Here is a 12,848-nt window from a genome sequence, read left to right on the forward strand (position 1 = left end):
TCCTGAGTAACTAGTTAACTTAACATTTGCGGCACGCAATGGCGGTTTGCCCAGTTGTTTGTACGTGTCGTGATTGAGCAATGAAACTGCAGCTCCGGTATCGAGCTGGAATGGGATCACTTTGCCTTCAAAGTCTAAATCTACAAAAAGTTTATTGTCCTGCTGACGACAAGAGCGACTGTCACGTGCAATTTGAACTGATACAGGTACAGAAGCACTTGCGACTTCACGGGATTTCCGGCGACGTCGACGCACACTTTTGGTGGGACGAACACAGTCACTGATAGCTGAAGTGTCACTGGACGGGTGGGAATGAACTACATGAATGTCCATGGGTGAAGGTCCACGAGCCTGATTGTCCTGGGTTCGATTCCGGCGCGAAGCAAAAGGCCTGGAATTATTGTGATTGTCTGATCGAAGCTTTTTCTGGCAAACACTTTGAACATGTCCTTTCTTTTGACAGTAAAAGCAAAGAGCTTGGCGTGACGGGCAATTTTCACGCGAATGTCTAGTTGCACACCGCGGGCATGATTTCACTGCAGTTGCTTGCTTACGCGGCGCACGTGTTTGCAAGGTAGGCTGCCGCTGCTGCGACGGGCGCGAGGGCCGCCTAGCGTCCCGTGCAGCGGGCCCGGCGGGCCGGTTAATGTGACACACTGCTGGCGAAGTTTCAAATGAGTCCTGAGCAAAGTCAAGTGTGTCTTGCCTATCCAATATGTCTATCACTTGTTGAAGGGAGGGATTTACTAGTTTCAAAATCTGTTCCCGTATGCGAACATCAGAAACGTTCTGTGCTATTGCATCACGCACCATTGTATCTGAATAAGGAAGTCCACAGTCACATTCAAATGCACACTCCCTAGTAAGTCCTTGCAAAGTTGCAACCCACTCCCTATTAGTCTGACCGGCCGTACGTTTTGTACGAAAGAACGTATACCGTTTTGCAACTACATTTACTGTTTCTTTGAAATAGGCATCCAAAGCAGACAAAATTTCTTCGTAGGACAGAGTTGCTACGTCGCGTCGGGGAAACAATTTCACAATCACACGGTAGGTAGACACACCGACACAAGAAAGCAAAAACGGCTGCCGCTCATTACCTTGAATTCTGTAGGCTGCTAGATGGAAGGCAAATTGTCGGGACCATTCAGTCCACGACTCTTGAGCTGCGTCAAAACTACGAAACGGAGGTGCAACAGCGTTTGGAGGCAGCGGTAGCGAAGAAGCGGCGGCTGCCGCATCGGTTTGCAGCGCACGTTGACCCTGGACGAGCTGTCCAAGGGCTTCCAATAACGCCTGCGTCTGCCGATTCTGCAAGCGAAAAAATTCGGACAGTACATCTGGAGATTGTGGCGAAGCCATGACACAAGCAAATCAGAGCAAAGTACAATCAATTAAGGCAACGTGGGCGCGGCATCCCATCCTCGTCGCCAAATAATGTTGTGTCTAGTTCATACAGCATAGACACAATGAGGTAGCTAGGTGCACGCTAAACTAACGCAGACGGGCTTGAAGTTCTGGAACATGAGACTTATTAATGAATAAGAAGAAAAGTACGTAGCGTTTTAATACTTATATTTAATTCTCTTGTTGGAATACATATCTCTTGAATATTAGTAAGCTATAAGCACTGATACAAATGGCGCCTTGCTAGGTAGTAGCTATGGACTAAGCTGAAGGCTATTCTATCTGTCTCTCGGCAAATGAGAGGAAAGCTTCGTACGTCTGGTCGCAAGCTATGTCGTCCGTACAACTGGGGGCGAGGTCTAGTCCGTGTCTTGTGACCTGCCATGTGGTGGCGCTAGGATTGCGATTACACAGTGGCGACACGCGGGTCCGACATGTACTACAGGACCGCGGCCGATTTAAGTTACCACCTAGCAAGTGTGGTGTCTAGCGGTGACACCACACTTAGGACATTTATCAGTACTGCTAATGAGATTTTAATGCAACATTTTGGTTTGCTTGAAAATACATTCTGGAGTTTGTGTGACAGCTACACGACTATATCACGACGCTACTAATGAGTGACAGTTTACAATGTTGCTTTTGCAGTGTTTCTGTTTTATATCTGCACAGTTTTCTGTTTTATTCTGGAAAGTAAAACATGTTTTAGTAGTAACTTTTGTGGTATAGCTACAATGAGACAGCCTTTTCCATAGCACAACAATACGTTACAGCACAGTACTTTCCTCATCACGGCAATAAGCGTAATAACTAAGATATCTATAAGCAAAGCATTTCACTTTTGTTTATCATGAGATAAGTACATTGACTTCTGCTGAACTTAGCTTTCGGAGGACGATAACTACGAGACTTCCATAGAATTATCTTACAGCAAGACGCACATTTAGCGCTACAGGACACGCATTTGAGTGATTAATTTTGTACTTAAACCATTTATTTTTCAAGATTTTTGAAGTACAATGATACAAAGTTTTCCGTGATATATTTCATTCCATTGCTGTAATCTGTAACACCTGAGGGTATAATTACATTAATCCTCAGGGGGGTACACGCTTACTTTGTGTACCATGTGTGTGGCAACCACAAGGAACCCTAGCTAATATGGTATTTGCTTATACAACTTTACACATCGCTACCATATTTCTCTAACACACAAATTACACAGCTATCTGATCATGTAACTGAGAGATAAACATTTTTTTTTACTACGGCAGTGACAGATGTTTATGTAATTACACAGTTGAATAACTTCACAGTTATGAAATTGCATTTTGTCAGTACTTCGTGAACTGTTCATATTTTTTCGGAGCCATTGTGGTACTATGAGAGCTTTGAATGATGTATTTGGTATGGGATCATGATTTTAAAGTACGTTTGAGGCAGATGACACTTTTGACATGAGCAGAGAATTTTTTTTAGGTTTTGAAATTATTGGAGGAAGCTACGACGATTTTGAGAGTTGACTGAGGTGTTATGATGTTATTTTTACGACGACGATGTGTATTATGCTGCTGAGGTATGTTTATGGTCAAGAAGCTGATGCTATATGAGGAATTTGATTATGCTACATATTTCATATAATGAAATATTAAAGAAGCGTCGACGAATATATATATATATATATATATATATATATATGTGTAATAAGGTAAGGAGTAATGAGTAGCGGTTAGGGACACTGACTTGTGAAAAAGGATGTTGGAAACCAAGAATCGTACTTTAAGAGGTAGGAAATGTGTGTAAATGCGTGAATGTATCAAAATGCCGGCGAAAAATTTTTGGACACTGTTATATTTATAGGATTTTGTTTCTACACGTTTGTAACGCAAATTTTCGACCTGTGAATTTTTTATATGAGACTGTCACTGTAGCGAAAACTGCTGTCGTAAATATTTCGGTATGAAAGGTAAGTGACCGTGACGTAATTCGTTGTGAGCGGCCAGGTGTGCCAGCCGCCTTGAAAAAAAGCCATTAGGTGGTAGAAAAAAAAAGGGAGGCCATTATCCTCGCTATTGACATTCCTTTGTAGAAAGCATCATAAATACGACACGCTAATAATAACTTGGAAACATTCTTACATCTGCACACCTGATTATGACAAGCATCTTTCTACGAGAATTGAGAGAATTTCTACTAACTTATGAAATGTCACATGACTATTGAATGATATTTTTATGTTTCGCTTTTCATAGTTGCTATTTCATTTGATATCTAGTTTCGAGCTGTGTTGCAGCATTGCTTTTATAAAATAAAATGCATTTGCTAATGTGAACACTTTCTGTCAACAGATCTATTAAATAATAATTTTGTAATCCACATTCTTAAAAAAAAAGGAGCACTTGGAAAGGAAAGAACAATAAGAAGGGACTAGTAACAGTAACTGCACACATAATTTTCTTTTCAAGTATATGGTAATATTTTTTTACAATAAGTTGTTGTGGTGCACCACTTTAATTACGTAGTCATTAAGATGTGAATAGACATTTCCCTTATATGCATTGTTGTCTTTAGTGTACTATTTTTTTCTGCTTGATCTTTGCCATGCTTAGGTATTAATTATAGCATTTGCTGCTGCTGTTTGCCATGCATAGTGCTACTAAATTTCACTTTGTATTATTCTGTTAAGCTAGTTTTACTACTGATTTATTTTTCTTGTTTGCTGCGCATTGCCTCATATTAGTTGTAATGTTGAATTGCTTGGTAATTTAGATTTACTGTAGCTTGCTTTGCCAGCTTGAAATTTTTGTCATTGATGTTTGTGTTACTTGATTTGTTCTGCTGCATTGCCTCGTCCCTTAGTTTAGCATCTGAGCACAGTAGATTTAAGTTAGCTTAAGAGGGGGTAGACTATATAAGAGAACAAGTTGTGATGAATTGGAAGAAATACATTGAAAATCTATAAGAAAATGGTTTGGCCAAAACAGTATTTTGAAAGAGGATATGAACCAAAAAAAGTAGGGTTTAGGGACAACAGGTTTAGGTAGGATTTTCTTGGAAATAAATGATGAAGTAAGATAATGGAAAATAAATAATGATGTAAGAAATATGTGAACATATATATACAGAAAGCATGCTTGAATAGGATTTTTTTGGTGGAAACAAATGTGGAAATAAGACGAAAGATCTATGGAATGAAGTCTTGGGTTGGACTGCAGTACCAAAAGTTACACTGAAAACGAACCCTGTCCTTTCCATTGTGTTATCCCACTATGTGTTTGTGTACACTTGTGTATTTGTTTTCTTCCTCTGTCTGTGTAGTTTCATAGAATTTTTCTTCTTCTAATACTAAGCTACATTCACTATGATGAGGAATACTGTTATCCTCAAATATAATTGGCATTAATAATATGTTATTTACCTTGTAAATATGGTTAGACATTATTTATTTTGTTTTATTTTAATGCTCATGTGTAAAGTTGATGTTTCAAAAGCTATCCTGATCTTTTATGTATGTACTCATATCATAATTCCTGTAACACTGATGTATATGTTTATTTCTATTCTTTTGTAAAGCCCCTATTCCTACAAATGTTATGTGTATTATTATGTTTTTAATGATGTATTTTGTACCTTTGTAATTGTATTCTCATGTTATAATATTGTAATTGACACCAGTTCTTCAAATTAAGTATCATTTCACTGCACACGTTTCTGTTGGTCATAGTATATGGACAATAGGTGAGAAGTAGGGACTGTTAGTGTTTGCACGTGTGTTAATAATTCAGCAAGGGACTGGATGACAGCATTGCTGGTTCTAAGGACAATTCCAAAAACTTTGTGAGTGCACAAGTGGTGGTTATGGACTTGCTACATTATCCACAAGACTCTTCGATGGTGATTGTGCACCTGCACAGTCGCAACAGATGGCTGCTGGCCATCTCTACAAGGACTGCAGTGGGTCTGCACCTCTGGTGTCCCACCAGTACCATTATCTCTACAAGGACTACAGTGGGTCTGCATCTTTGATGATCCATCAATACCATTATTTCTACAAGGACTGCAGTGGGTCTGCACCTCTGGTGGCCCACCAATACCGTAATCTCTACCAGGACTGCAGTGGGTCTGCTCTGTGATGACCTACCTACCAATATTCTTCAAAACTTTGACTGACTCAGCTGTGGGTTTGCTCTGTTGTGCCCAATTACCTGTCAGCATGTCAAGAGTCAGCACTGTCTTTCCGTTGGAAGGACAACACTACTTCCTCAAGACTGCATGGAAATCCACTACTTCCGTGTGCATTTTCTTTTACTGCTCAGACTTTGAGAAAAGCACTGCTATTTTAACGTCATGAACGATCAGGACTGTCTTTATGGACTGTGAGAAAATTTGAGCTTTTGACCAACATTGTATCAATAAGTGTGTGCATTTGATTTCTTTGTTATTGTAATTATGAAAATTTTTTTCAAATCTGTATTGGGCACTGCCCAAACCAATTTGTAAAATTTTTTGTTGGGAGCATGGGGGCTATGTAAGTAGGTTGTTTAGGTTTTTTTATTGGTAACGCCACCTCTGTATGAAAATCACTGGCTGTGCTGTGTGCAGTCTGTGGCTGCTTTGCATTGTTGTAATACTCGCCATTGTAGTGTTAGGCAGCTGGCTGCGAACAGCGCGTAGCGTTGCGCAGTTGGAGGTGAGCCGCCAGCAGTGGTGGATGTGGGGAGAGAGATGGCAGAGTTTTGTAATTTGTCATGAACTGCTATATATATGATGATATCAAGGTAAATACATTGTTTGTTCTCTATTAATATCTTTCATTTGCTAACTATCCCTATCAGTAGTTAGTGCCTTCCATAGTTTGAATCTTTTATTTAGCTGGCAGTAGTGGCGCTCGCTGTATTGCAGTAGCTTGAGCAGCGAAGATTTTTGTGAGGTAAGTGATTTGTGAAAGGTATAGTTTAATGTTAGTCAGGGCCATTCCTTTGTAGGGAATTTTGAAAGTCAGATTGCGTTGCGCTAAAAAATATTGTGTGTCAGGTTAAGCACAGTCGTGTATAAATGTTCAAAGGGGACGTTTCATAACAGGACCTCTCGCTTGCCTTTCTTCCTATATCCCCATTTCTTCCTTTTTGTCCTTTAGTCTTCATTGAACTGACAGACGTTGGGGTTTTTCCCTGGGTTTTGTGCATATAGTCAGACCTGTGTGGTCGAGATAAAAGGGACTGATGACCTAATATTTTGGCCTGTTTAGTCATCCAACCACTACACTGCCCTCCAATGAACTCTCGCTCGACACCATTGAAGTCGCAAATAGTGGTTTGGGGTCAGTGGAATGCTCCCTACAGGGCGTCTGGCTCGGAGCTGTCCTTGAAGTAGACTCGTAACAGTTTGTTGCTGTGGACAAAGTGCTACTCAAATTACTTTTGCCTATGCAACATAATACAGAGCTGTACACCTAACCATTGCTTCCAACAATCATGTACAGTGGCTACACTCCTGCCAGTCTTTCTGCAGTGTTGCAGAAGGAACATCCAGCTCCTCGTAGCCCTGTTAAACGACCTCGGTCAAACTCTAACGAGTTTATAATGGCATCTGTGTCGCCTTAAAGGCGATCTTCATAAACATGAACTCACCACGTCGTCTCAAATGTAACTAACGCTCACGACCGTTACAAAGTGTATTTAAAGCAAACCTGATTTGGGAGTGACGCAAAATCTGAATAGACTTCTTTAGAGGTAGAAACATTTCTACCACCTTTCGTTTTCTGTCTCAAATCTTCTCCTTGCTGATGCAATTTTTTCCGTCAGCATGTACATGTATACTCAATACACTTCTGCGCCTCAAGGCAACCTGCTAAAACCCTTAGTCTCCCTTCCTCTTTCTTTAATGCAACTAAGAATCCGAAGGGCCGACAGAATAAAAAAAATTATCTAAAGAGTGTCTCGTAAGCGACCTCTTTCACGTGTGAATTGCATTTCCTTAGCATTGTTCCAACAAATGAGTATGACATCTGCCTTCCACGCGTCTACATCTGTGTTGGCACACGTTCCGTCGATCAGGAACTAAGATAGGTGGCTATAAAAATTCCTTTCCTCGTCATAAATATCGCAGCAAGAAGTTTTTAGAAGCCAGTGCTTCGGGTATATTATGGCATGACATTGTGAACCTGTCTGAGACAAGTTAACAAAGCGGTGTACACTGTCAGTTGAGACTATTTAAAAAGTTACACACATGGCACAGAAACGAATTTTCGCATGTTTTAATCAGAATTCATAAGTGAGACATATTTTACACAACGCCTATTGTCACAGTGCGAAATGAACCATATTGTGCCTCGTTGCGCTCACAGGTTATTAATTACATTGATTTATAAGCTCCGGTCGTCCAAGGTCACATTCAGCTCTTCAGTCTTTTGATCTGTCTAAAATTTCGGATCCGCCTTGGCGTGGGTTTGTTGACGAGATGCGCGCCCTCTTCTGAAATGAGTTGCCCTATCTCGCAACTGCTGAAAAGAGCCCTTATAGACTATCATTTTCGTATGAATTTCGATTCGCGAGAAATTTTTGAAAACAGGGATTTCGTTATAGTGCGTTGTTCTTCCGTCCGAACGGATCATTATCATTTCATTAATAAGTCGTGTATACAAACTTCTATAGATGAAGTTAATTTTTTCGGTGACTCGGTTGCGCACCAATAACCACAGGACTTCAAGCTGTTACTGTTTTATTCCATCGAGTCTGTTTCCTTGCAGCTGTATTTTTGTTTCCCTTGTATTACCTTATATTTAAAAACCATCTTCAGGGAGGACGTTTCGTAAGGCATTAGATTTATGGAGCATGCCTTAAGTACGGTAGCTTTCCTTCCAAGGAATGCGCCTGCAATGTGTGTAGCTACTACAGTTGGATAATTCGTTATACAAAAATTGCAGGCCTTCTCTAGCTGCAACATAGTTTGCTTGCTCCAGACACCTTTCGCTTTGTACGTTAAGGAACTTAAGTTACTCGTTTTTCGGGCCAAAATTTCCGTTACCTCTCAACTGGTCATATCTTGGAGGCTCCACTGTCACTTATGAAAGATTTTTGGCTGAAGGATATTTTTGTTTAGGAGTTTTCGCTTCTCTTAGGCCAACTACTGTGGAACACAACTAGCTTGGCACTAACTGCAGATTTTCCATTTTCTTGCAAGCACTCCGATTTGTCGTAACTTCACTTGATGTCTCTCTTCTTAGGTCTCTCTGCGACCAAACGTCTGTGTTAATCTCGTCAGTGACCAGTGTGTTGAACCGCCCATATTTTCAAAGCGCTTAAGTTATCAGGCCTGCTCCCTTGGAAGCTGGAAGTAACTGTAGACTTAACTGTACTGAAGTTATTCTATGGGATGAGGATGATAATGAAAGCGTTGTCAGTGCATGCCATCGTTTCTTTAATACGGTTTCCATTATACTGGAAACTGCCATTCATTGATGCATGGTGTTATATTGTCACGGTTTCTTTAAGAGTAGAACCCTTCTATTTTTTTTTTTTTTTTTTTTTTTTTTTTTTTTTTTTTTTTTTTTTTTTGCAGCTGCACCTACGGATTTCTGGAGACGCATCCTGGACGTGAATGTGCTGGGTCTGAGTATCTGCACCAGAGAAGCAGTGCAGGACATGTTGGCCAGAGGTGTCGACGACGGCTTCATCATCCACATCAGCAGGTAGGCGCTTCATCATGCACTGTTGTTAGATCATGCAGCCGATGACACCTCTTAAGTCAATAAATAAGTCAGTTGGAACACTCGCTTTGTTAGTCACTAATGAAAAACTATTAAGAACAGTGTTGGTGCGAAAGTTCGTAACAGTTTATATAACTTTAATAAACATAAGGTACAATAATCAATAATATATTCGACTAAGTCTGTCAGTGCTGTGGTAACTTTCAGATTCAGCAACTATAGAAAACACGTTCTGAGGGGAACAACTAGTCGATCCATGTTCGGAGAGCATTTTCATTGAAAGGTGGCTACACTGAGCCACAGCGCCAGAGATCGCGCTAGAGAGTATTGTTCCGCCGCCTCCACTGGCAGTGATTATTGAGATGTCGTAGTGGGAGTGCCTGTTGAGGAATGGTAGTAGTCAGTGTGTGTTGAGATGTGCTAGTGGGCAATGTTTGTCCAGATGTTGTTCCATGTTTTATGCAGTTGTTGATGGGATAGACAGCAGATGGTTCAAATGGAAATACTGTAATGATCAGAGTGCTTTTCGTCAATATATATGAAGGTAAAATATTCTGTGTTTTTTTTTCATTATTTCAGTGTCTTAAATAATGCGTCATTACAGGTTCAGTCAACAAAGCATCTGGCTTGTGTTCTTGGATTAGAGTGTAATTCTGGTTCTCTTGAGTAATTATGGTATTTTTATTTTCTTTAATTAATTCAGTATAAATGATATTTAAAATTTCTTGTGTTATTGAAGAAGAACCGTGCCAGATGCATACGTTGAATCATACTTCCACACACAGAACAGTTATACTTGTGCTTTGGTTTCGTAGGTTTTATAGTTGCTGGGGACTTAATTAATTAATTAATTGTGTTAACGGAGATTTTCATTTCATTCCTTGTTGTTGTTTCATGCAGTCAGATTGCGTAATAATACTAGTCAGGGCCAACCGTTTACGAGACTTCGTAATCGGACAGACAGCTACTAAATCAAAAAATTAAAATTATTTGCATTCTATTTTAATTAAGCCCCCATGCATCATCCGGAAAGACAGTGCATTGGTTGTTAGACAACGAAAAGAATTTAAGAGAGGGGGGGGGGGGGCGGCGGCGGCGGCGGCAAGATCTTGTGAATGTGGAGCGGGTGTGAAATGACTTCCAAACTCCTATGTAGTGTTTTTTGGCAAGCAGCATGGGGGCGGCATTCTCATGGCTTACCATCACTTCACGCAAGCTTCCTGGTCGTTGTTCTTGGACTGAGTCTGAAAGACGTCTTAATGGTTGAAAGTAAATGTCAGCAGTGATGGTTACATCTCGAGGAAGCAATTCGTAGTACAAAGTACCGTCGCTGTTCCACCAGATGCATAACGTTCTTTTGTGGATGCGCACAGAGCTTTTTACGGTGAGTTGCTGCTCTTTTGCGCTCCCATTCCTTTCTCTTTCTTCTGATAGCACAAAAGACGCAGTTTGTCATCAGTAACAATGCAGGATAGAAATGGTAGGTATTGTTCACGAGCCTATTGATGACGAGCAAGACGAGATGCACATACTGCCACCTGCTGATTTATGTGATTTTGGCTTGGAGTGTAAGGTACCCATACATCCAATTTTTGAACCTTGCCCACTGCATACAAATGTCGTACTACGGTAGAACGAACAGTGATCACATTCGTCAGTTACCGAGCTCACTGACGTGGGCATTGAGGATTAATGCATTCCAACGATCATCAAACCCCGAAATATTACTGAACGTGGAGTCACCAATGTCAAAACGATACTCACTAAAACGAGAAAACGATTTTCTTGCAATGCTCTGCCCAATGGCATTATCCCCTTACACGGCGCAAATGTTTCTGGCGGCCGCCTCTGCTGTCACCCTCCTACTGAGCTCAAACAGAAGAATATGTTGGAAATGTTAAGATTTCTCCACTTGGCACTAAATTTTCTAGAGTCCATAGCTCCAGTCAGTATCTCCAAATGACAATATGTACACTCAAACAGCAATAGTAAACTAAAAATAAAAAATCACGATCGATAAATAAACCCATAGCAACCCGAATAGACATCCGAAAAACGCTAAGAACTTAAGCAGCAATCTAATATGTAGGGCTTCTCTCTGAGGCTCTGAATCCTTGTATAGCTTCAAAAGGCAGCACCGATACTGAATTTAAACGGTGCACTTCATCCACTGATTAAAGTAAATGTACACTACGAATAAACTGTAATGCTTGATGTACGAGGGACTTAATAAATTTCATATTATTATGGGGGACAGCTTAATTACACTGAATGCTGCGCTACACTTTAGTGACACAGAAACATGACTGTTTTTTCAACATTGCCACAAACTTAAAACGCTCGGAACATTCTACCAATCGTTCAGTTTCCCCCTGCGGGTTCGGGGGTAAGAATCGGCCCGCGGTATTCCTGCCTGTCGTAAGACGCGACTAAAAGGAGTCTCCAACGTTTCGGCCTTATGTGATGGTCCCCTGTCGGGTTTGACCTCCATATCTCAAAATTTTTCCGAAGAGCGAGCCGATTGGGGAAGGGCGCCTTACTTGGTGCATTGTGTCCATCTTGCGTTGAGAACTTTCGCCAGCTTTTTCGTCGTTGCGTTGCAGTCCTGCCCGCTCTACATCTCATGGGCATGGATACGCTCCTGCGTGCACTTTCTGCCAAGCGATGTGCAGGGCCACTTTCTGCACTGACGGCAACCATGGACCACATGTCACGTAACATCCAGCACGGTAGCCAATCCGTTGTGGTGGGGCCGCCATGTACCCTCTTGGTTGTAGCCCCCTGACAACACAGGGATCGCTCTACTGATGCCTGCGCCGTTAACTCCCCGCGTATGCCAAGGAGTAGATGCCCATCTCCCTGGGGCATCAGGACTCCCGGCAATGGCCATCCTGCCAGGTGGCCTTTGCTGTGGCTGGGTGGCGCCCGTGGGGAGGGCCCTTGGTCGGAGTAGGTGGCATCAGGGTGGATGACACGCAATGAAGCGTGGCACATCTTCTCTTGCTGGTGGCCAGCCACCAGCAGTCTCTAAGCGTTCGAGGGCTCATTTTAAAGGTAACGTTTATGACCCCAAATCGTTCCCCTCCCTCGCCACACCATGGGAGGAACGAAAGGCTATGAATGAGAGCGACAGGTATTCGCCCCGGTATCTCGTCTGTACCAGAGCTGGCGGGGAATCGTTTGTGTCTGTGAAGCCTCAGTTCTTTGTCGAACATTTAGAGGACAAGTTCGGGGAGGTGGAGGGCTTGTCCAAGATGCTGCCAGGGTCAGTCTTAATAAAAACGGCATCCTCTGCCCAGTCACGAGCCTTGCTCGCTTGTACGAAGTTGGGGGATGTTTCTGTTACTATCACCCCCCACAAAAGCTTAAATATGGTCCAGGGAATTATTTTTCACCGCGATCTCCTTTTCCAGTCCGATGACGAGCTGCGCGCCAACTTAGAGCGACGAGGTGTACATTTCGTCCGGCGTGTTCATCGGGGTCCGAGGGACAATCAGGTAGCTACCGGTGCCTTCATCTTGGCCTTCGAAGGTGATATCTTACCAGAGAAGGTCAAGGTGATGGTCTACCGGTGTGACGTCAAACCCTATATCCCTCCCCCGATGCGGTGCTTTAAGTGCTGGAAGTTCGGTCACATGTTCTCTCGCTGTACGTCTAGCCTCACATGTCGAGATTGTGGACGCCCATCTCATCCCGATACTCCATGTGCTCCGCCTCCCGTCTGTGTCAACTG

At 42.0% G+C, this 12,848-nt stretch overlaps 1 protein-coding gene across 1 annotated transcript in view; it reads left to right on the forward strand.

Moving 5' to 3' along the window:
* Positions 1-12,848, forward strand: part of LOC126235463 (dehydrogenase/reductase SDR family member 11-like) — an 89,542-nt gene that overhangs the window by 56,470 nt on the left and 20,224 nt on the right. Inside the window, exons 3-4 of the mRNA XM_049944185.1 lie at positions 7,799-7,823; positions 8,968-9,097. Of these exons, the coding sequence (XP_049800142.1) occupies positions 7,799-7,823; positions 8,968-9,097 (155 nt within the window). The remainder of the gene's footprint in view (positions 1-7,798; positions 7,824-8,967; positions 9,098-12,848) is intronic.

The sequence above is a fragment of the Schistocerca nitens genome, chromosome 2, assembly GCF_023898315.1.
Source record: "Schistocerca nitens isolate TAMUIC-IGC-003100 chromosome 2, iqSchNite1.1, whole genome shotgun sequence".
Taxonomy (NCBI): domain Eukaryota; kingdom Metazoa; phylum Arthropoda; class Insecta; order Orthoptera; family Acrididae; genus Schistocerca; species Schistocerca nitens.